At 45.4% G+C, this 24,307-nt stretch overlaps 1 protein-coding gene across 9 annotated transcripts in view; it reads right to left on the bottom strand.

Moving 5' to 3' along the window:
- PLCH2 (phospholipase C eta 2) overlaps window positions 1-24,307 on the bottom strand; it is a 69,837-nt gene that overhangs the window by 3,225 nt on the left and 42,305 nt on the right. For 5 of the 9 annotated variants that reach the window (XM_027657980.1, XM_027657984.1, XM_027657979.1 and 2 more), the window contains 18 exons: window positions 23,798-23,927; window positions 22,606-22,776; window positions 20,745-20,838; window positions 18,153-18,356; window positions 17,570-17,690; window positions 16,006-16,177; window positions 15,638-15,745; window positions 14,215-14,373; window positions 13,401-13,493; window positions 12,658-12,758; window positions 12,202-12,299; window positions 11,702-11,884; window positions 11,226-11,333; window positions 10,923-11,047; window positions 10,464-10,548; window positions 9,801-9,947; window positions 8,788-8,867; window positions 4,053-4,392 (listed from right to left, as the gene is read on the bottom strand). In XM_027657980.1, coding sequence (XP_027513781.1) covers window positions 4,053-4,392; window positions 8,788-8,867; window positions 9,801-9,947; window positions 10,464-10,548; window positions 10,923-11,047; window positions 11,226-11,333; window positions 11,702-11,884; window positions 12,202-12,299; window positions 12,658-12,758; window positions 13,401-13,493; window positions 14,215-14,373; window positions 15,638-15,745; window positions 16,006-16,177; window positions 17,570-17,690; window positions 18,153-18,356; window positions 20,745-20,838; window positions 22,606-22,776; window positions 23,798-23,927 — 2,519 coding nt within the window. Of the gene's footprint in view, window positions 1-3,353; window positions 4,393-8,787; window positions 8,868-9,800; window positions 9,948-10,463; window positions 10,549-10,922; window positions 11,048-11,225; window positions 11,334-11,701; window positions 11,885-12,201; window positions 12,300-12,657; window positions 12,759-13,400; window positions 13,494-14,214; window positions 14,374-15,637; window positions 15,746-16,005; window positions 16,178-17,569; window positions 17,691-18,152; window positions 18,357-20,744; window positions 20,839-22,605; window positions 22,777-23,797; window positions 23,928-24,307 lie in introns of all 9 variants that reach the window. The other 4 variants (XM_027657976.1, XM_027657975.1, XM_027657978.1 and 1 more) reach the window with 1 other exon arrangement.

Here is a 24,307-nt window from a genome sequence, read left to right on the forward strand (position 1 = left end):
TTTTAGCTGCCCAAAGCCCTGTTGTTTCAGGAATCTCAGTCCATGCACAGCAGCACCATATGACTGTTCTGGTTTCCTTATCAAACAACAACAGTACCCAGCAATTTGTGTCCTTTCTGTCCCCTTTTGTAAACTAAGTTTCCTTCCTCCACTATCCAGCACCTCTTGAACGGCTCTTTCCCTTCCTTCCAGCTCTCACAGAGGTCAGTGTATCAGATCCCAGCCAGCCCATGAACAACAATCAGAACACCAGTGCCCAACCACCAGACACGATCCCAATGACCAATTACTCGGGAGAGAAGCAGCACAGGAGCAGATTACAAATGACCCAGATGACACAGTGGAATGTTGGCAATGGGACTTTTAAAAACAAACCAAAAACTTTAAACAGACTTTGTTCTCCTAAAAAAAAAACTTGGCAACTCCCTTTTCAAAAGCTCTACAGACAGAGGGTTCACGAACAGCAGGCTGACAGTACAGCCCTGAGGAATCACTGCAGCCACCAATTCCCTGGAGGAAATGCTCCATCCCCCTGCAATATTTATGGGCTGTACCCTAAGGGCCAAAGCAACCATGCCAAACACACCACTTCCCACACCTCCAAACCACAGGGCAGCCATGCATTCCAGAGCTCACAAAGCACCACAGAGCCAGACAACATCTCAGGAACACAGGAACAGGGAGTTACAGGGCAGGGAAAAAACACAAACCAGGAAAACAGGCAACAAGGGGCTCAAACCAGGGACACTCAGCAGACAGTTACCTTTGACTTGCTTGTCCTTTCAGTTCTTAACTAGAGAGAGAGAGTGTGCATGTCGAATAATAGGACAGAACAGAGGAAAAATCCAGTTAATGTAGGGAAGGCAGGTGCAGATAACAGGATAAATTAGTGCTGAGGGAGGGAAAGGAGACACACAGGAATATTCACACACATCTGTAGGATCCTAAGAATTTCTGACCAACCAGAGCACTCAATGGAATCCATAAATGGACAGTATTAAGTCCATTATTTTGTCTTAGAAGAAGACAAACAATTTTTGTTAGTGTTGAAGAAATGCACTCCACTGGACTGGGGAATTGAGTCATGGAATCACAGAATGGTTTGGCTTGGAAGGGACCTCAGAAACCACCTAGTTTCAACCCCCCTGACACAGGCAAGGACACCTTCCACCAGAGCAGGTTGCTCAGAGGAACCTGATCTCCTCTTCTACAAAGCCCTCTCCTATTGCTTTGGAAAAACAATCACCTGCACTACCCAAAAAATGCCCAGGAAATCCCTACTTCTCCTTCAGCACCAGGATTTCCAGCCCAGCACAGTGACCAGAAGCTCAGTGACAGGAAAAGACTGTTCCTTGTATGGCATCAGGTGGGAGTGTCAGAAGGGAAGAAGGAACACGTGCCCATAAGCAAAATTCAACATTCTCAGATTCCCAGTATCTGGAGGAGTGTGAGGAAAAGCCCAGAGCTGATCAGACTAACGAACCCCTTTTCCCCATCCAGCACAGACTGAGGCACACTTGGAAGGCAAAACCCTGGAAAATGGAATGCTGTGCCATAAAGGGAGAAGGAGAGATCAGAGTTTCCTGCCCTGTCCTGGGGGCACTTCCCAGCAGCAGAATGTTGATTCCAAAGTGCAGCCCTGCTCCAGGGGCTGTTTCCTTGGTTTCCTGGCCCAAGGCACAGCCTTGCAGGATGGGAAAGGAGCTGTTTGTGTGAACAGAGGGGTTGTCACTGCACCAGCAGCACCCAGGCCAAGGCACCATTTCACCATTTGGAGGGTTTGCTGATTCCATGCTTGGGAAGTCAGATGGATTTAATCAAATTTCAAGCATATCACAATATTTGTTTAGTGGCTCGGGGGGCTGGCGGGGGAGCTGGCACTGATAATGGGAAATGGTTTCATATGTCACACCACTCAGAGCCTGTGAAAAGCCTGATGCCAATAATTTAGGCACAGAAAGAGCTCTGCTGCTTTGGATTAACTGCAAGTCACGGGAAGCGGCAAACATCTCCCCTCCCATTGTCCTGGTATTTTCCTAAAAGCTCAGAGCAGATAATGGAAAAATACACTAAAAAAAAAAAAAGCTATAAAAAAAACCAGAGGAAAAATTGTGGACACCCAACCAGACCGAACTGATCAAACAAATAAAATATCTTAAATTTCTGGATGGGGCTTTCAAAGAAGCCCACTCAGAATCTGTTACTAAGAGAAGAATTACATCTTAAGAAACACCAAAGTCACTTCCCTGTTCCTGAAAATGGAACCATCAGTGCCCAAATTCCTTGGACAATTAAGGACAAGGGGGAGGGATTTGAAGAGAAGCTCTCAGAGTCACAGCCAAAAGCTCCATTTCTTTACTTCCTCTTTACAATTCTATGAAACAGAAAACTCCTGTCAAAATCTCTTCCCTTCTCTCCCCTTCCTGCCAAATCAGGAGAAAAAAAAGCCATTTTCCTTATTAAAATTCATATTTTGATAGTCTCTGTTCCATTTTCCATCTTTACAAACACACAGTTCACGGTCCCAGTGACCACAGACCTATTTCTGCCTTGAAACAACTATCAAACGGGGCAGTTTTAGCAGCTTTGCCCTAACTGGACACATTTTGCTTTGCAATGGGAGATGCCAAGAGTGGCCCAGCCTGGCTGATGTCAGGGAACATCAGCTCACACTCTGCTTTGTGCTGTGCAACTGTGCCCTCAGGTCACGGGCAGAGCATCTGTGGAGCACTGAGTGGATCCATAAATGTTTGCATGCTGGGAATTTACACATCGAGGATCAGAATGGGCTGCTGTGCTTATAAAATTAATAACCCAGAGCAGGGAATTCCATCCAGGAATCCCTGAATTCATGGCAGTACTTCTGCAAGTTCTTTGAGGAAGGAACAGGTTAGATCTCATTCCTGGTGTGGTCATCCCCCAGTGAAACACAAAGACTGACAGTGGAAATATTGTTTGCTGATATGGGTTTCCCATATTCAATCTCACTCAATGCTCTGGTTTGGATCTTAAAATTGACTTAGTATCATACCACATTCACTAAGAAAAGCAAGGAAACAAAAATCCCTGAACAGACAACCCAAACACTCATGGACTACTGACAGTGTTACTACTGCAGATGGTTCACTAGGCATGGAAAGGACTGATCTAGACCAGACATGTCTACAAAAAATAAAAGAAAAATATTTATGCAGATTTTTTTTTTTCTGTCATTGCCAAAATTAAAAGAAAAAAAAAAAAGAGCTCTTGACAGCCAAACAACACAGAGGAGCCTCTAAGTAAAGATGCTAATGCAGAAGCTGAGACGACGACGTGATCTACAGTGGGGAAGGGTGAAGAAAATCTGGTCTTACCAGTAAAGAATATAGGGGATTTACTTCGAATTTCCTCCAACTTTTGAACGAACAAGGCGTTCATTTCCCTCTGTAGGGTGCCCACTTGCCTTCGAGAAGGTTCAGACCAGTGCCTGGGGAATTCTGGGCTTCCAAGGCTTTCTAGACTGCTGGAGTTGGAGGATATAGAGCCATTGCTGGCTGCAACCAGGTTGACAGTGCTTCCATACTTGCCACCTGACTGGCCCTGCCAGCGCTGCCGGGAGTGAGCCTTTATTCCGTGACATTTAGAGTCAACACTCCTCTTCCCTGGGGTCACCAGAGGCTGGGTGCTGCCGGCGGGGTCGTCAGCAGTGCCAGGGCTGCCATGGGGCTGCAGGTCTGCCTGGGGCCTGGGCTGGGCTCTCACCACCCAGGTCCTGAGCTCCACCCTCTCCTCTGCAGCGGCACTGCCACCCTGCCCGTGGGCAGCGGGCCTGGCAGAGGGCTCTGCCCACGGGCCCTCCAGGTCGGGGCCGTCCCTGGAGCCGATCATGCACCTCATGCAGTTGGTGGCCACGCCAATCCTGCCCGAGCTGTTGATGGCGCAGCGGGCGAACACGCTCTGCTTCTCGCCCGGGGGCTCCTGCGGCCGCACCCGCCGCGCCCGGGGCAGGGGCTCGCTGAGGGCAGCCCGGGCACAGCTCTGGCTCTGGCCCTTGCCAGACCCTTGGGCCTTACCTTTCCCCCCCTGGCCGGGCACCTCCCCACCGGCACTGTCTCGGGGGGCTGGGGATGGAGAAGCACTTTCTGGCTCTTGCACAAAGCGGGGCTGGGAGGCAGCGTCCCCTTCCCGGTCCTCCCCGGCCCCGTCCGAGCCGGTGTCCTTGGTGTCAAAAGCGATCTCGGGGAAGCCCTTCTTGTTCTTCTTCTGGCTCTTGGTGGGGGCGCTGGCCGTGCGCCGCAGCAGGTGGCTGCTAAAGGAAGGTCTGCGGTGCAGCTGCCCAGCAGCATGACTGTCCAGAGAGGCCTGCTTTGGACTTCTGAGAAACAGCCCTTTTAGACCTAGAGCTGGTTTGGCCTGCAAGACAAATACAGAGGGACTGATATAAAAAGTCCTTCGCGCAAAACACAACTCTCTGCCCTTGGGCACTGGAGCTCATGAACAAACCATCATCCACACAGAGAGTCTCCTGCCATATTCCTGCCATCAGCATGAGAACTAAACCAGAAATAGGACAGGGACTGAAAATGGAAAAAATCACTAACACCAGTTTTGCAAAACATCACATCTCTTTTTTTTTTTTTGGCAGTTATGTTTTTAGATAACATTTTCCAACCACACTTATCTCTGTATTTGCCATCGTTCCCTTACTAGCATGTAGCTACTTGCAACATCTACATAAACATGAGAGATATTGAAAAAACAAAGCAATAAAAAAGGAATTACTTCTGTCTACAAGGATCTCATTCTGAAAGCTGAAGAGTTTCTCAGTTTCACCCAAAACATATGCATTTAAATTACAAGCTGGAAATGCATTCTCTAGGAACTGCTGGGAAATAAACACTGGCCATAATATAGAATATTTTTTCAATCTAAAGGAGATTTACCCTTCAATTGAATTGAGCACTATCATGAAGAGCAGTTAACTATATGCAGGCAAATGATCACCAAATATTTCAATTTCTATGGTAATTTCCTACCATACAACACTTATCCAAAGACACTCGAGTATGTTTTCATCACTGAGGAAACACACCATAAACAAGGGAAGTTAGTCAGTGTAACAATACAGTTCTTCATATTCTTCAGTACTTATTAAAGCACTAAACATACAAATTCACCATCATGAATCTCCCACCATCATACAGGTGATTGACATGTCAGTGGAGTGGTGTCAGCATTCCTGTGAGCATTCCAGGTGCACTTGCCAACTTTTACAGCGAGAGGCCAATGTTGGGAGCACAGTGTTGGGAGCTGTGCAGGTACAGCCTCGTACACACAAATCCCTCACAGCAGACAAAGGTATTTCCCTGCTAAACCTGCTCCTCCTCTGCTCTCTTTGTTGCCTGGTTAGATCAGACTCTCTTTAGCAGCTGGATAACCCCCGGCTGCATCAGCCAGGGATTGAGAGGCACTGTCAGAGCCCCGTGGCAGGACCTGCTCAGCACCCTGGCCCCGCTGGCACTCCTGCCAGTTCAGTGTGTGCCCGGGGATGTCATGTGAGGTCACGTCTCTCCGGTGCCAAACAACGGCAGAGAAATGTCTCGTTTAAATTACAATGGTCTCTCACCCCCAAATAAATATTTGAGTGCATGTTCCTGCATTTCCAATTCTGCCTTGAAGGACTTAATGGACAGGCACTGGCTGCCCTGTGCAGAGAGCCCGGGCTAAAAACTGCTCTTATCCCCCCATGTCCTGCCCTACCTGCCATGTGGCGTCGAGGTTTGTTTGCTGACACCCAGCCCAGCGAGAGCATTCACAATATTACTTTTATAATTGACTGAAGTTTAGTTACCACGTGCCAATCTCCAGCGTGAGTAGCACATGATTAAAAAGAGACCTATAACGGCCCTCAGGATAAGATAAAGAAGGTTGGGATTGATTTTTCCCATACAAGGCAGAGAAATTGCAATTTAAATATTGGGAAACCTTCTGTGAGAGCCAGGTTATTGAACAGTCTGCTTGGATTACTGTGCTTACTGTGAGACAAGTTGGCAAGTACATGAATTTTTGCTATAAAAATCAGACAATATTTGCAAAACCCAGAAAAAATTGTCACACAAACACACACACAAATAATATCCACCAAAAAGAAAAGGAAAGCACTGATGGAATGGATGACACGCAGTGCAGGGCCCCAGGTTCATTCTGGCTTGTTTGGTGCAGCTTTGTTAAGCTGGACACTATTGCTTGAATCAGTGGAGTGATTCAAGAATCCAAAGGCAAATTCGGTTAACTTAGGGAAAAAAAAGTTTTAAACTAAGGAAAAAACCAAAAAGAGAGCAGTTGTGAGGGAGATCCAGGACACTGTGCTTGCAGCTTCCAGCCCAGCTGCTGCAGGGCTGTGTCATTGTCCACAGGAGACTTGAAAACCAGCACAAGAGGCTTTTCCACAATTTAGCAAACGTTCAGTGTTAATGTTCTTTTCCATGGGAAAGGGGGGGTTTGAGTTATTGCACTCGAGAGAAAAGGCAGGAGAGGGAGAGGCTCAGACAAATGAGAGAGGGATGGAGGGACTTTTATCCTGGATCTGCCTCACACAGGGAGGGCTCTCTGGCTGCCGATGACCCAACAGAACTGTCAAATGTCACAACTCATGTTCCGCGGGTTGGAGAGCTTGAAAATGCTAATAAGGAACATCAATGCTAATGAAGCTACCAATTAAGGCATGCAGGTGTGTGGTGGTGTCACTGCACCTCCCCGGACAGGAGGGGGTACCTTCGAGGCGTCTAAAAACGCTCTGCTTCTAAAAGGAGACTTTTTTGACATAGAGAAGCCCACTGAAATCACAAACAGACAGAGCAAAGGCAAAATAATGGTGAGGGAGGATCTCAGAGATAGGCACACCTAGAAAACCACCAAAATTCTGCAATACATGAACAGACCACAGAAGAGACAGAAACAGAGAGAAGCCTCTGCAGGAAACAAAGCAATCTGGATTTCAGTTACACACAAGTGAAGGTGAGAAAAAACTGAAGACTCTGTTTTAGTAATATCAAGCTTCTGAGCTGGTGGAATATCTCCATTTATAAAAACACCCCAAAAGGTTACTGTTTGCATTAGAGTCTCTGAATTAATAAAGGAGGGGTAAAACCAGGCTGATAACTGGGCTGATTTTTAACTGGCCCATAATTAAGAGAGGGGAAACAAAGAAATAATTCTAGTTTTGACAGAACTCTGTTAACCAAAAATCAAAGCAGAAAGCGACTGAGAGAGACCAAAGCAGAAAGGGCTGTGTAATATTTGTCCCATGTTTTCAGTAGCTTTTATTAAAAATTATAAATTAAAAAAACACAACCATATACCAGCTTTCCTTCCAAGTCCCTGTATTTTAATTATGTCAGTACACAGCACCAGGTTCTTAACATCAGCCAACCCAAAGAGACTGCAGTGATAATGAGAAGCAATAAGGGATGTCCAACAGAACATGAAAGGGGAGTAAAGCAATTGGAAAAACAGATCAGTGCAGTAGTTTGGAGGGTAATGGGTAAGGACAGGGAGGAGACACCGTGACACACAAGGGCCTTTTGGTTGTTTAAACACTACCAAGAAAATCCTATGTCCTCAAAATAGCTACCCAAGTTTAAATGGGCAGGTCACCCTACTGCAAACTTTAGCACCAGCCAGTGGCTCACGAAGAAGCCACTTAGAGCAAATAATTATGAAAGGCTCAGCAAAGTCAGGATAAAAGGAGAGAGAATGCCTTGCAGTATTGCCAAAGAAGATTTGACTTGAAAACACTTAAAACATTCACAAAGATTATGAGCACTGCCCCTTCCATCCAACGCTGCTGTCACGAGCAGTGACTTGGCAGCTGCAGTTAACTAACCGGGGATTGAAATTTGGCAGCTCAGAAAGCTGCTCTCCTTTTTAAGAACCGCTCTAACTCCCGTCCCGAGGAGGAGCTGGGAATTCCCAGCCTGTTGGATGCCTCCTCCTGCAGTCTCGGTGCTGGAATTGCACCTCGGTACCGCGGGGAGCTCGGGCTGTGCTGCGGGGTCAGCTCGGTTTGGGCTGCTCAAGGCTCTGCAAGACGCTTTGCTGCCTGAATTTCATTGACTTTGATACCACAGAAGGCACTAAATGCAGTGCTCTGAGAGCACAGAAGCTCTCTCGTTTTTAGCTGGCCTAGGAAAAATTTGAAGTCAGGGCTTTACCTTCATGGGAATTTAGATATGGAACCCTGAGTTGTATTTTTCCTGCATGTGAAGCAAACACACTCTTAATAACAGACAAAGAGCGTAAATACGCCCAACAACTATTACAAGGATCACTTTTCCTCTGCATTTTAAGTGTTGTTATGGAAAAAAGCCCAAGCAAACAACCCTGAAGAATTTAATTAAATTTAAAATGCGAAAGCATCAGGCAGAGCCTTTTTAGCACAAGCTTTGCAGGCACCAAGCACTGAGAGTTCAGGTGTGCAGCTTTGGCTCAGCAAGGTGAACCTCCAGGGCTGGCCACAACCAGAGTGGTTTAGATAAATGTGTGTGTGCTGCAAGGAAATAACCTTCCTCCATGGCCTCCCCAAAAAGGCACTGCAGGAATCTTTGGTGGAACCTTCCCCATGATTTTTCTTCATCTCTGTGGATGTTCAGAAGGGTCTCACTGTGTCAAGCACGGAGATGAAGTTTACTCTGAGTGAACAAATCTGTTGGCTTGGAGCTTCACCCCCTGGGCTTCCCCAGTGTGCTACAGACCCCTGTGAGCTCCCTCCCGTGCCCAAGCTGTGCCACAGCCCCCAGAGGCACTCACCTTACCACAGATGTCATTGATGGCCACATGCACAAAGATGGAAGCCTCTTCTATGCCTTCCAGGTACACGTGTCTGTAACCTGGAACAGAGTGGGCAGAGCTGAGTGGGAACAGGGGGCAGGAGGAGCACCTGGAGACTCTCCTTTTGCAAACAGCAAGAGAAGGCAAGCAGGTTTTTTCCAGCCCCTCCTCACAAGAAGCATCCAGGCTGTGCACCCCCTTGCCACACTCAGGTACCTGAGTCACACCACTGACAAACTTCACTGCTGTTTCTTCTTGCCCCTTTGATTTTATAAAAAAAAAAACCATGTCCTGTTTTATCCAGGCTCTGTTATTGCTGCTGTCAATCCATGATTTAAACTTTACCACATTCTCTCCTGGGGACTTACAGTCCATTTTTAAGAGTGCAAGCATTTCGTCCAAGGTCAGTTTATTGAGACTGGATGTTTGCTTTAAATCTTAAACACAAACTTTTTTCTTTACTTTGGAAGGAAAGAAAAATAGACACAGAAGCTTTAACATGAAAGAAGACTGGACTGAAAACAGAAATGGGAAACTGTCAGAAAATGGCATTTAATAACATGGATCCCATCATTAGAATGGGTAACTATATGTTCTGTATTAAACTGTTACTAATAGTCATAAGAGCAATGAGAACTCTGGTAGTTTTCAAAAACTGGAGCAAAGAAATGGAGGAAAAAGCAGTATCAGGTAACTGCAATAAAGATGCTCTGTGGTAGCCTGCTGAGCCCACAGTGTTTAGCCACCCTGCTTAAGAGAATTTTTGAAAATCTAGTCCCAAAAGTCTGGAGTTAATTGATTCAGTCTTCATCCTCATGTAAGTCAATAGTGGACCAAGGCAGAGAACTCAGGGTCCAAACTCCACTCTCCTGTTCTAACTAGAAACTTCTGCAGCAGACACACACACACAATTTAATCCAGCATTTGCACCTTCAGCTACCCCAGGATAAAAGTCCCAGCCCTTTAATTTGGGATTTGCCCCCCTCTCTTACCTGGCATCATACTGCTGAATGCTATTGTCCTCTGCCCGATGAAATCCCGCCCGATGGGATCGTGGTCCCACACCAGGAACCGGATCAGGGCAATCTCTGGCATGTGCACTGTGAACACCAGCGTCTCCTCCCACATGGGGTTAAAACCTTGGAGTGAAGGATCAGCTTTCAGGGATTTCAGTCACAAGAACAAGAAGAGAGAAGGCTGCTACCTAAGGAATGCCCAAAGTGCAATGCCATTCTAGTTCTCCCAAAAGATTGATCTTGTTCTTGCAGAACCCAGCACTGCCCCTGGACCCAGCAGGAGACACAACAACAATTTGCAAGGAACAGAGCTGGATCTTATCGGAATTTGGCCCTGCTTTCAGCAGGGGTTTGGACAACCTGAGTTACTTTTGACCACAGCAAGCTCAAAACACTCTTCTCTCATACCCAGTGAGAAGACAAATGACTTGGTTTACACCAAGACCTTCAGTGCATTTTACCAACTTAGTCAAACAATTCAAGATCCAAGTCTAATCAACATAAAAAACGCTTCAATCAAATTGTCAGTGCTTTGTCGTAATAGGCACCAAATCCCATCTACCCCAATCCTTATGGGCAAAACTTGCCTGAAAGAGGAAGTTTCAGCCATTAAAAAAATGAAACCCCAGATAATCTTACCATTGTCATCAACTACTCTGGTTTGTTCTTTGAAGCAATCCACAGGCAAGCCTATAACTTCTACTTCAACAAATGGATCTATGATCTGAAAAACAAAACGTAACATATTGAAAAAAATGAGTGACAAAGATGAAACTCAAACACGTGGCTTTTACATTGTGGGCACTGTACATTATTGTCTCAGTAATTACTGGTCCTGAGCCATCTGTAATTGTTCATGATGTTGATAAGATTCTCTCTGTTTTTTGTTTTTCCTGGATACACTGTGTTGACAATTGGAGGAAGAACATCAAACCACTGCTTAGAAGTGAAGAAAACTTCACTTCTAAGGATGGCAATGACCCAATTTACTCATGTTCTGTGACTCCTGACAGATAACTGCAGAGGTGAAATCCTCACCCTTAGCCCAGGCAATATGGAAATAAACCTTATGCAACACAAGAACCGACTGTCCAGTACCTCTCCTCTGTCTCCCAACATGGAATCACGTGGTTTGGGGAGTTGTTGACCACTGATAATTCTTAGAACCAACTGTTTCTTCAACTGACCAGGCAGTGGGTCTTCAGAATTTGGATTAAAGACACCTGTAAAAATGGGAAGTCACATAAAGAGAAAGAAGTGCAACATGACTTCTGTTACAGATACCTTCTGGCTCGTTTGCTTCTAGCATCAGAAAGGCATTTATAAACAAATTCTAACAAGGGCCCACACCCAATCTTCTCCTGCAGGGAGTGATCCACTGCTTTGGCTCGTTTGCCTTACCTTGACACATGCAGTTTGGTTTGAGGACGTAGCCACAGTTCCCATTGGCACTAAATTTGGCCCGGTTCAGTTGCAGCATTCTCCCCTCTGACTGATAGTTCAGTGCAACTGTTAAAAAAAAATAAATTCAGATTCAGATTTGACTTCTCAGATGCAAAAACTCGAGTGTCTTATGAAAAAGAATTCTCTCATGTGACGTATAGCACATCTTCAGGGGGAGGAGCTCTCCAAAAGAGCTCAGCTCTGAGGTCCTCCTGCACTTGAGAAGTTCACTTGTTTCCATTTATCACACAGCTAGTTGGATGTAGCACATGTGTTTGAGGGAATCCAGGAGACAACAGAGACAGCAGCAGGGCGGACCCAGCGGCCAGTGAAGCGGGACGAGCGGAGCACTCTGAGCGTTCTGAGAGGTGGCTCTGGAGCTCCTGTTGGAACAATCCCCCAGGCAGAACCCCCCCCAGCCGTGCCCTGCTCACCCAGCTGGCAGCCCGCGTTCCAGAAGGGCTGGGGGTTGTAGTTGCTGGAGTCCACGCGGTACGAGGACGGGTAGATGCGGGACAGCTGGTGCTGGTTGAAGCGCAGGTACTGAGCTGGCTTCTGCTGCAGGATCTGGTGGGCCTTGGTTTCACTGAAAGATGAGACCTGCCAGCTGGAAGAGACTGCAGGGGAGAGAGGAAGGGATTAGAGCTAATCTCCTTGTTTATTTATTTATTATCCAGATAAAGCTTGCAAAACTACATGGCGCTTGTTCCTTTTAACCATCAGGCATCATTTGAGTGCATGTCACTCAGAGGGAACTGTGCTTTCCTGGTATCACAGCAAAATGCTGTGCTTATTGGAGCAGTTATGGTTGGGAAAATGAAGCTGAATGACCTGAATCTTCATTAAGGAGTCTTCTTTTAATAAGCAGATATGTAAAAACATTTCGATTTCTTTGTGTAGCAATTATTTTCAGCAGACTTTTAGTTCAACCTACTTTCACTTTCAACATCATGGATGCCAACAGACTTTGTGTACTTCACCAGGTCAGACAGGGCCCTGGACAGCTTCATTGTTTTCTTCTGTCGGTTTATCCTAGAAAGATAAGACTAATTAATTTCCCACTAATTAAGGGATAAATGTCATCTTTTGTATTTTAAAATAAATCAGGGCAAAGAAATATATGAGTTACTAAGAGCTCAAAATGCATAAAAGGTCCACTGTGCTTTGCTAATTAGTCTGAACTGCACCAAGAGATCCTTCTGATGGTGTTGTGTCTACCCATACACCAGATTCTTCTCTACCCATACACCAGATTCTTCTCTACCCATACACCAGATGCCTGCAGCCTCCAACAAATTGGCATCTTGACCTGAAGCAAACCTATTTAGTGGTGCAATTATGTAAGTTATCTTTTTTAGAAACAAAACTGTCCAATCACTTGTTAACAAACCTGCTGTAATGTACAGAGCTCCTGGCTAAATTCCCTTGAGAATCCGAGTCGTCTTCACCCTCTTCCAGACTCGATGCTTTTTTCAATTTGCTTCCTTTTTTCTGTGCCAGAGGGAAATAAAACTGTAATATCATAACTGTGTGATCAAGGTTTGAGCAGCTGGATACATTTCTGCTTTGTTATGCCAATGAGTGTGTTACTTACAGAAAATGAAAAATGACAGCTTTTGTAACACTCGGTACTGCAGCACATGGGGACAACTCAGCCCAAGGTCTGAGATTCGTTATGAAGGAAGCACAAATCCTCAGATAAAAGATGCAAATGAATTTCTGTGGGCTTTTTTCAGTTAGGTCCAAATGAATTTTTCTGGTTTTCTTTCAGTTGGACCCTGGATGCTTTCAGACCCTCATGGAAATTGGAACTGTGTGTTATGCACCATGCTAAGCAGTTCCCCAGCCTGTGTGCTCAGAGAGCAGCATGAGAGCCAGGTGCTGCAAGCAATGCAGCAGTGACATTCCTCTCCATTGTGTGCAAAGAAAAAACCCCTCCAAGAAATCAGGGTTTGGGGCAGGGCTCACCTTGCAGAAATCAGGGTTTGGGGCAGGGCTCACCTCGCAGAAATCAGGGTTTGGGGCAGGGCTCACCTCGCAGAAATCAGGGTTTGGGGCAGGGCTCACCTCGCAGAAATCAGGGTTTGGGGCAGGGCTCACCCTGCAGAAATCAGTGCTTGGGGCAGGGCTCACCTTGCGCTTGGAAAAGCTGCCCATCAGGGAGCGGCTGTGCCTCTTGTGGGTGCTGAAATCCTCCCCAGGCTCCACATCATCCTCCAGTTTGCTCTGCAGCAGCAAAGGCAGAGGAACACAGCAGATCAGACTGAGTGCTGCAGGCAGGGCAGCTGAACATCAGCAGAGAGGCAATTTTAACACACACAGCACTGGGCTAAAGGACTCTCCAGGTCCTGCAGTGGCTCTTACAAAAATAACTGTCTGAGACACCCTGTAAATCATTACATTTAAACTACATACAAAACTGGAGCCATAGAATGTTTTGGGAAGCTGATTTTTAGTTCTCATCCTTATTTTAGTTTTAATCCCTGGTTATTACACCTGCTTATTACTGGCAGATCTCCACTGCTTTTCGTTTGCATGGAACAATCTTCTTAAGCTTTTTGTGGCTTATTACAAAGCCTAAAATGAAAATGCCTCAAATTCATGAAGTGTAGTCTGTGGGTCGAGTGCATTTTTACAAATTAGCATTAATATAAAATTAAAATACAAATGTAAATGCAGGGAACATAGACAGCCAAGGGAAAAAATAAAGCTCAACTTTCATATGCAGTTTTTATAATGGAAAATCAAAGTCCTTCTGCTGAGAAGTCCTTTCACGTGTACATTTCATGCTCCAGTTGCTGTGTGAGCAAGAAAAAAAAGTTTGTGTATCTGACAGTGATGTTCACCTGGCATCATTATCAACTGCAGGAATTCAGCTAGGAAGCTGAAGTCAATAATATATGGATTCAGAAAACTAATAAACACAAGTACAATAAAACATGCTCACCTTCTTACTCTCGGATTTCAGCCCAGCCTTTCCTGATGATGGCAGAGTGGAAACTGTAAAATTGTTTGGATCTTCACAGTCACGGATTTTGGATTCTTTTATCAGTGAGTCAAGCTTTTTCTTTGCTATATTCTCCACTCTCTTCCTATTAGCAGATGCCTACAGACAGAACAGAATCATTAAACCAGGTAGTGATGAAAAAAGTCATTTAAAAAAAGTAATTAAAACAGTTCTAATTAAAGCAAGACTGACCCTCAGCAGAGCCATCCAGATGTAATGTCTGTTCCAAGCCAGGCACGTGCTAACCCAGAAATAATTATTACTGAGGTGATCCCCAGACTGCACTGGACTGACACATGGCAGCACCTATTGAGTCAAATCTCTGCTCTGTTCCATCAGCCCTTTTTTCATGGAAAATTCACAGTTACATCATGGTCCATGTGAGGAAGTGGGGGAAACAAAAATAGAAATCCAGAGTTTTCTTTTCCACTCCCAATCCCAGTGCTTTTGAGGGGTAACAGATTGTGTTTTCTCAGTGGGCCTTAAGAATTCCCAGTTACATTTGCCATGAAACAAGCTCTGATTTCCTGAGCTCTTCAAAATCTGGTTTGGAAAGCAAACCAGGTGCAGCAATTCTCAGATTTGAAGCATCAGTAAACCTTGCAGCAACAGAGACAATGCTGTAAATGACTGAAAAGTGATATGCTAAAATGTAATAACTTGAAAAAAACAAAGCCATTATTTCTCTCCTTTGGCAGTCTTCTTCCCAAAGAAGCTGTGAAGGAGAAGTTTCTCTTCTAGTTTTAGATGAAAAGGATCAAATCCATAATACAAAATGAGGAAACAGCCTGAGGGAAAGAGGACTGAGAATGCAATCTCTCTCCAAGGCAATCTGGTTTATGTTATTAAATGGTTTTGCTGTGTATTTATGTTGTTTCTGTGAGGTGCAATGGCACTTGCCAGAAGATTAAAGGGAGAAAACAAACAAACAAACAAACCCTTCTGAAAAGGATGAAGAAACAAGGGATTTTGAGATTGAAGCAAGCAGAGATTAAAGTATTCTCCCTTCTTAACACCTCTTTACAGTAAAAATCAGCTAAGCCCAGCATTAAGCAAAGGGATGCTCTGTAACAATGACCACAGTTGTAAGTAGAATATCTTTGTTTCTTTTTTGCATTTGAGGGATAGAACACCATGATGCAATGAAGAATCATGAGATATGACTATTTAAAATTCCAAACCTGGAACATAACCACATGAACTGCTGCTTTTGTCCAATCAGTCCCCATGAAGGTTTAGAACCCAAAACGCTTGTGATGAACCCCAAAGATTAGACCACATCCACATTCCAGAGAACTCAGGCAAGGTTTCTTCTCACTGGGATGGGAAACCTTGATGTCCATTTACATTCAGCTTAACTTACATCTCCATTCATTAGTTTACAGTCATCATCAATCTCATCAGCACTGTCCTCATCAGAAACTTCTCCTTCCTCTGCATCATCACTGATGTTGGCTGGAAGTTTCTTGCCCTACAAAATCAAACCATCACACACAAGCAGGTTTTCATGCAGCTCTTGCTATCTCACCTTTCAAAAAATTAATAAAAATTATTCAAAGCATGTAACCAGGCTCTTACTGATGGAGAAGACACTTGTTCAGAACCTTAAGTACCAGTTCTCAAGGACTGCTTTTTGTGACAGGGTTGCAGTTGGGGTGTAAGGGACAGCCAGGCAGGAATCACCATCCCCACAAACAGAAGGAGGGACAGGACAAGTGCAGCAGTGCTCACCTTGACCAAGATCTTTCCTTTAAGACTTGCTGGCGAAGGGAGCTTTGTGGAGTCATCGTTGTGCACGGAGGACAGGTCCAGTTTGTCTCCCAGGATTTCTACAAGGTACTGAGCCATCTTCTTCTGCTGCAGGATGCTGCAGTGGTTCTCGATGGACAGGATAACAGGGTACCTGGCACAGACAGAGCCACCCCAGCTGCAAACTCAGCTCTCACAGCACGGAGAGAAGGGTTACTGCTGCCTGGGCATTGCTGTGACAGCACCATCAGTGACACCCACAGGGGAGATAAATCCCTGTGGGAATGGCACTGATACCCCACTGCTCCCTCCAAACTGAATGGCTGATTTTCTGACAGGCACAGGAGAATTAAACTTCTGCAACCTGATCTGATGCATTTTTTTACCAGAGCACATTTGTCACCTTCCTACACTGCTCAGTCCTGACCTCAACATTGTACCAGACACTCCAGCAAGCCATTCACAAGGAAAACCCAAACAGCCAGTGCCATCAGCTCTCCTCTTCAGTTGGTGCTTCAGCCCTTTTGTACTTGCACACAGAAAAGTAAATAAAAGCTACAAGAACTGAAAAGATCCCCAAAGGGGCTTTGTCTTCACCTTCCCACTTCCAACAACCAAGTGATGAACCTGTTGTGTCAGTTCTTCCATGAATACTTTTCTAATCAGCAACAGAGCAGTGTTACACAAGCAAGCCTGCAGACAAAGCCTCTGCTACAAAGACAGTGAGATAATTTCTAGACTCAGTTTTACTGCTGTCATTTATTGTTGATTCTCAGGCTGAGGCCAAGGAACAACATTGCCTGGTTGTTTGAAAGGGAAGATCAAAGCAAGATTTGTGAAACATCTACTCCAGTGTGGTTGGTGCCTCGTAAAACCACTCTGAAGATGGATTTCTGCTTAGAGATGATGCAGTTTTTAGGATAAACACAAAAGCTGGTGCACAATGCGGTTTTGTAGGAATGAATTATCAGGGATTCATTAACTAAAAACCAATTATGTCTATCCTGACATCTGGCCCTCGTTAGCTCCTCATCAGGAAAAATAAGGCTTTCAGCCAGCCAATGTCTGCAGGACACAACTGTCCCAGCTGATGACGTGGGCCCAGGTAACCTTTCTGTAAAAGTTTTAAGAATGGAACAATTTCAGAAGCATTGCCACACATTCTGCTGGCAGCTCTCCTTTGATTTCTTTACCCTGTCTTCAGGTAAACTGCAAAATTTCAGGCTTGGAATAAGTTCACCTGGTCTGAAAGTTAAGTGTAAGTTTAGCTTTATTCATAAAGGCACATGGGCTGCTTTGGGAAGCTGCTGGAAACTTTTTTACAGAGATTAATTTACCTTCTACAGAGGCAGTAAAACCAGCCCCACTCCCTGTGCAGAATGCCCTACTCAGCCTTGCCTTCTGAGGGCTTTTCCCTCAGAAAACAACCCAGAGTTCTGCCAGGAATTCTGTGGGTTGGATCTGCACTCACTGCCTGTACAAGGATGCCAGGGAACACCCCCGTTCACAGCCCTGGGACTCAGAGGTTGGCACACTGGATACATACTCGTTCTTGATAAAGGCATATTTGTTGATAGTTTCAATCACATCTTTGAAGAGGATTTTGGAAGTCAGAGTGTATCCATGGTGGACAATCGGCTCCCCGTCCGGCCCATCCCAGCAGTCAACTGTAGGACAGAAACAAGAGCCCCCATCAGACAGAGAACCCAGCTGTGGAACACTGAGACCCTGCAGCAACCAGCCAGAGCAGGGGCCAGGCTCCCTCCCACCCCCAGCTGAACCTCCCTCCCCACTGTGCTGAACATCCCTCCTCAGCAGGAACTCCCTGGCCTTGATGTCTCCTGTGACCAGATGTTTGAGAAAGCCCCAAGCAAAAAAACTCCACTTAAGCAGTGCTGAGGAGTATTGTGACAGGACAGACTCCTCAGACCTCTGCCTTATTTCCAGGCTCAAGAAAATTTGTCCAATGTATCACAGCACAGTTTTGTTGTTCTTTATGAAGGGAAGACACCGTTTCCCTGGCTTTTCCCTCTACCCAATATCACCGTGTCTCCTGCAGAAATCAGGACTCTTCCTTTGCAGAGGAACAAACCAACAGATCCTACTGACTGTTCCCTTTCATCCTTTACCTTCCACGCAGCGACAGCCGGCCTGCAGCACCCAGGCATACATGTCCACCCGGGACTGGGACATCAGCTGGTCTCCCATGAGGTAGGTGTTGTGTGAGGAGGTAATGAAGTAGTGACTCAGGGGGTAGCTCATGTCCTGGTTCACGTGGTAGTGCTCGGGGTTGAAGATGTCCCCTGACGGGCTCCGCATGTAATTGGTGAAACCTGCCAACAAACAGCACTGTCAGTAACACAGCTTTGTCCTTTTTGTGGCTGTAACAGTCCTGAAAACAGCCTAAAAATGCATCCCTGTGTTCACCAACACATTCATGAACATGTAAGATAAAGAAACAGCATCACTACACTCCAGCTGTCACCACGACCAAGTGTGGTTGCTGCTTTTCAAGAAATCCCCAGTTGCTTTGCATGCTTTCCCTGCTCTGCCTTTCCTCTTCAGGCTTACAATTTGTGTCAAAAGATTCTGCTGGGGCGTCAAATCACATGGCACATAAAAGCCCCCAGAGATCTGCAGTCATATCCTGGTACTGCTCCTCAGTGAAGTGTTGTAAGGTCTGTGGTACTGTACTGCCTGGAGACAGCTCTGGTGGCCCAACACAGTCTGAGACAAGGGAGGTACTTTCCTCTCTTTCTCCTGAAAATACCAGAAGAATGTCAACACACGTTGCCTTGTACAAGCTACACCCTGGAATTTGGACACGACACCTCGTGCACAAACATGTATGTGGAGGGGGAGATCTGCAGAACTGCATTAATGTCACTTTCGACACTAAAGTTCACTCCAGGCTTGACACCAAAATATCAATTAACTGCAGGACTTTCGGTGATGGACCAGAGGAATGTTTTTCCAAAGCAGTGGGATGCTTGCAAAGCCTGCAGACAGCAGCACCTGGACCATTTGTGTACTGCAATCACTACTGCTGGTGAGAAACAAAGTTTTAGCAAGTTCTGATTTTATCTTCATGTAAAACTGCTGCTCTCAGACCCCCAGTGCACATTTGTGCACACACACACACAGACACTGCCACAGTTCAGGCTAACATTAAACACTGTCACCTCCACTTCAAGCAGCCCCCAGATATTTTCCATTCACCACCAAGGAAAGATTCAAATTCCCATTCCCACTGTGGCTTTGCTGCCAGCCTTTATTCGACAGGTCTCTGCTTCCAGACTGCTAATGCTCCTGACATTTCACTCATTCCATAAATAAAACAGTGCCCGTGTAAAATCCTGCCAAACTTCTGAAGGGCTCAGCGCACTTCCTTTGACTGTGACAAGATAAAATGTCACCTTTATGATGGTTCTTCTAGGCTATACATTTTGTGCTGATGAAAGTTTTATTAAAGGAAAAGAGCTGATAAACACAAATAGCAGCCAAAGCTCTTTGAACAATGCACGGGGACACAGCGCAGGGAATTCAGCTCAGACAAATATTCCAGGCTCTTGAGGCCCCACAATCAACGAGCAAAGCAGTGACACAGCCAGGGGGAAAACAGAAGAGCAACCAAGGGAGAGCAGCTGCCACGGCAAGGGGAGAGAGCACAGTGTGTGCCAGCAAACAGCCACGAGGGGAAGGGCATCAGCTCCTCTCCCTGCAAACCCAGCGGCTGCTCCTCAGTCAATCCCACCCAATCCAGGCAGCTGCTGAAAACCCACTGTGGTTTGCTCTAAACACCTGTCAACATGTGAGATCATGACTGTTATGGTGAGCTCACACCAACTGCATCTGTCAGTCCTAGGAGGAAGACACAGGAGGGAGCGAAGATCCACTGCTCCCTCACAGGCATTAGAATAAGCTTTAAAGTAAATTGAAAGTTTAGTCTGGAAGTAGAACAGACCTGAATCCATCCTAAGCAACCATCATTTCTTGAAAAAAACCCCACTTTACACTCTATACCAGAAACTACCCACTTCTTCGTGCAGGAAACCAAACAACCTCTGTTTTGCCACTTTCCAGGATGACAACACACCCACAGAAATGGGCAGGACTAACTTTCCAGAGGTCCCAGAACTTTTGCACAGAAGCTAATGCCTGAGGAATGTACTCTTTCCTTGGATTCAATAAGATCTGGCAGAAGATTTACTATTTAGGGGAAAGGATTTACAGTCAGTCCCCAAAATAACAGCTCCCCCCCCGATGGTACAGTGTGGATATATTCACAGTGAAGACTTCAGCAGCAAAGGGCAGGAAGGCATGACCCCCACAGATTCCAATCCATCATCCCACTTCACACATTTACTCTGGAGCACATCACTCCTCTTAGTAACACTTAATGGATTTCCAAAAATACCTGCAGGAATGATGCAACTGAATTCTACTGTATTTCTATATTTTCCAAAAGCACAAATAAAGACTCATCCAGTTCCATCTGGACCTTCAGTGATTGCTGCTTCATCTTCTGTACTTGTCAAAACTCTTCCACAGAGATCCAACTTCCCTTTAGGTTCCTCAGCAAATAACAGATACTAAGAAACCAAAAAGACTGGAAGCACACTGCACAACATGACAAAATCTATGACTATGTATTATGCAAGCAAAAGCAATATTCTCCTGAGCATTGAAGCAGCTGCCTTTTCCCTGCACCAGCAGCTTACCATCAATCCCCAGGGCTCCCTCCTTCTTGTTCTCCAGGCACGGCTCAAACTTGTTGATGATCTCCAGGCAATGCTCTTTAGTCACATTTGTCATCTGGAACAGCAGCAAAACCCAAGTGTTAACTATTAATCAGAGCCTCTCTCAGCCCTTCCCTCTGCACACAGTCCAACAACTGGGCAGATTATCCCGAGTGGGACCCAGGATTTCCAGTTCCCAGCAGGATTCTCACTCCTGTCAATCAGTGTCAGGGCAGATCAGAGAGGCAGCACTTTGGGAGCAGTTCTGTGCCATTGGCAGCTGCCTGATCACAGAGTCCTGCTTTGTAGGTCAGATCTGTTATTAGGCACCACAGAGCATCCAAACAGAACAAGCTTTGTCACAAACCAATGGGATTTCTTCTCCTGTAGGATTAAAGGATTAGTTTGCATTATCAAAGGTTTTTTTTACTTTAAAATAAAGCAAAAAAAGGTTCATCTTTATGCAGCAGACAGAAAAATCTGTTACTAGCAGGGAAACAGAGATTCAGGACATAATGTTCTCAGGAAGAATCTGCTAACTTCAAGGTTGCTTTGCATTCTCAACTAAAAAAGAAAAGAGTGCAAAGGGGAATATACGTCTGGAAATGCTGTCTGGAAATGCTGTCATTTATAAAAACAGGGCCATTTATGTTGAGCTATTAACACTATTAATTCATATTCCTGCTATTTACTGTTCATTTATTCTCTATTCTCTATGCTATTAATTCCCATTCCTGTCCTGAGTGGTCCAGCAAATCCTCTCTGTGAGATGCTGTCCATGACATGAAAACACAGCCCTTGTCACCAGAGGGGACTGCAATGGAGTGACCACACTGGGGACTGTTTTGGCAACACAGGGAAGTGAACCCACCAGCACATCTGCCACCAGATCAGTGGCTTTTCTGGAGGTGATTTAAAAACTAATAAATAGAAGTAGAAGAAGAGGAATTAAGAAGCCTCTAACTCTGGGTTTGAAGATACACGATCCATTTGCTGGGTTCAAAAGATAAGGCTTTTCTGGCATGGAGTGAACGTGTTGTGTGAGGAAGGCAAGGGAGAGGAGCCCCCCAGGCAGGATTTGTCCATGTCAGTAATTAGCTGAGCTGATTTGTGTCCTGTGGCGAGTGTTCATTTTCCTCTCACCATCTGGAGGATCAATAGACCAATGAGATGGAAACACACCCCACTTATCCGAAAAGAAAAACTGCCAGAGAGGTGGCTTTTTTAGGCATTCACTTCTGAGGCAATGTTTGAAGCTGATGGGCATTGCTGACCCACAGGGATGCAGCTTCAGCAGAGATCAGGGATGGGAAAAGACAAACACCAGTCAGTGAATTTGTTCCTGCAGCACTGAAGTTAAAGCACTCAGAGACAACTTCTTAGGACTACAGAGTATTTAAAAAACTTTCCATACATTAATCATTCTCTCAACAGCTCTTGAAAAACAAAAACTTTACGAGCTGATATAGTGTGACAAAGCCATTCAGTGTTTCATCAGGGACTGTGCACTAAGTCCCAGGCAGAGACAGAAACACCGGCTTCGCTCCAGGACACTGAATACCAGGAACAGACAGATGCTGATGGAATTTTTCTAAGAGAACACGTGAAAAAAGAAAGAAACTGTAGAAATTATATTTAGGGGCACAACAAAAGAGCATACAGGAAAAAAAAAGGTAGTGAGAGCAAGAAGATTGAAGAAATAGTCATGCCAGCCTACAAGGTGAAAATCAAGAGACATTTAGCTGCCTGTTTTTTCACATGCACAACGCTGAAGTTCCCTCCCTGTTTGAAAGGCAAAGCAGAAGGGCAGCACACTGGACTGCTCCTCCTGGCTCGGGCCCACCTTCTGCTCAGTCTCCAGGAAGCGCCTCAGGTCGTCGGTGTCCAGGTAGTCCTTGTGGTTGCTGTAGGTGAGCAGCAGCAGGTACAGGTCGCGGCGCGTCGACATCATCTTGTAGAAGGCACAGAACTCCTCGAAGTCCAGCGTGCCCTGGTTGGCATCCGTGTCAGCCTCCTGCACACACAGCAACAGGGCAGTCAGTAACCCACCTGCCTGCACCCCCTTTGCACAGACAAACCCCTGCACGAGGACAAACCCCAGACCAGCAGCAGGTCGGTGCTGTCCCTGCCCGGCCTGCTGGAACGGGCTGAGCTGTCATGCGAATGCTTTGCACAGCTTTGCCTTCACACATTAGTGCAGGAGCCAAGAAACAAGGGTTGGGGTCTTTCCTGTTCCCCAGGGAACCCTCTGGAGGATCTCTGCTATCCATGGCAATGGAGCAGGGCAGTGCACCCTGCAGCACAGCACACAGTGTGCACGTGTCTGCCAGAATCACCACCCACATCTTCTTGAGGAGATCACTGGGACCCCCATCACCTGGAAACTAATTTTATATCCAGGTTTTGAGGGGATATCTGTTAAATCCACAGCCATAAACTGATAATATCTGGAAGAATACTAGTTTTGCAAGTAAAGAAAAAAATCATCAGGGATTTCACATAAAGGCTTCCTGGTCCCTGGAGAGACTTTGTGATGACAAAAGCACCACATCTCCATTGTTCAGCTGCCCACTAAATTGGGTCAAGGTCAGCAGAATGAAATGTCAAACAAACAGCTCTTAGCAGTGCAAAAATATGACAGATACAGAAGTTTTCATGCTGGGTATTTTATTATTGTAGGATATTGGATACTTTACTGGATAATATTTATTACAGAGAACATAATCAGAGGAGGAAACGTGACTGAGTTTCTGATCAAAAAGTACAGCAAAAAAAGCAATCTTGGTACTACTGTGTGTGTCCATGTTGTGTAACACCAGGAGGTACCTGGTGTATGGCCTTTTTCTGTGCATAACAATTTATCTATGACGTGTTTCTGGAGCTCTTCTCAATCTACCAAATGGCCTGTGTAGTATCTCTCAGCAGAGTGGAAACAACCCAGCTGCTGAAGTATTTGCAATCTCTCCTGCTGGGTTTCATGTTAAATCCTTGTTCTTTCAGGAAAAAAAACAAACACAAATGTTTTCATTTCTTACCTTAAACATTTGCTTGACTTTCTGTCGGGGCAGGTTCACATTCAGTTTGTGCATGAGCTGGAGCACTTCACTAATGCTCAGACTGCCATCACCATTTTTATCTGCCTCATCAAAGGTCTGCTTCAACCACATTGAACAGGGGTTAAGGAACAGCGTGGAATATTGAGGGATATTACTGATTTTTTTCACATGATTTTTTTCACATGATTTTTTTCACATTAGGAAACACTGTAAATGAGACTGGAAATGAAAGAAAGTTCAAGATAATATTTAACTCTACTCATGTTAGTTCAGTTATGGTTTCTAGACAGGCTGTGCTCTGTGGCCATTGCACAGCACAACAGAACACACCGAGTGAATCTCAATTTTACATCTCACTTTGTCCCCTAAAACCAAACCAAATGGACGTTTTTACACCGGGAGTCAGAGATGAAGGAACACACCTGTATGGTTCTCAGTCCACTCCAGGCATTCATCTCCAAACCCTGCCCACAACAGTCCTCTCCAAGG

This window comes from Corapipo altera, unplaced genomic scaffold, assembly GCF_003945725.1.
Source record: "Corapipo altera isolate COAL_440 unplaced genomic scaffold, ASM394572v1 301, whole genome shotgun sequence".
NCBI lineage: Eukaryota > Metazoa > Chordata > Aves > Passeriformes > Pipridae > Corapipo > Corapipo altera.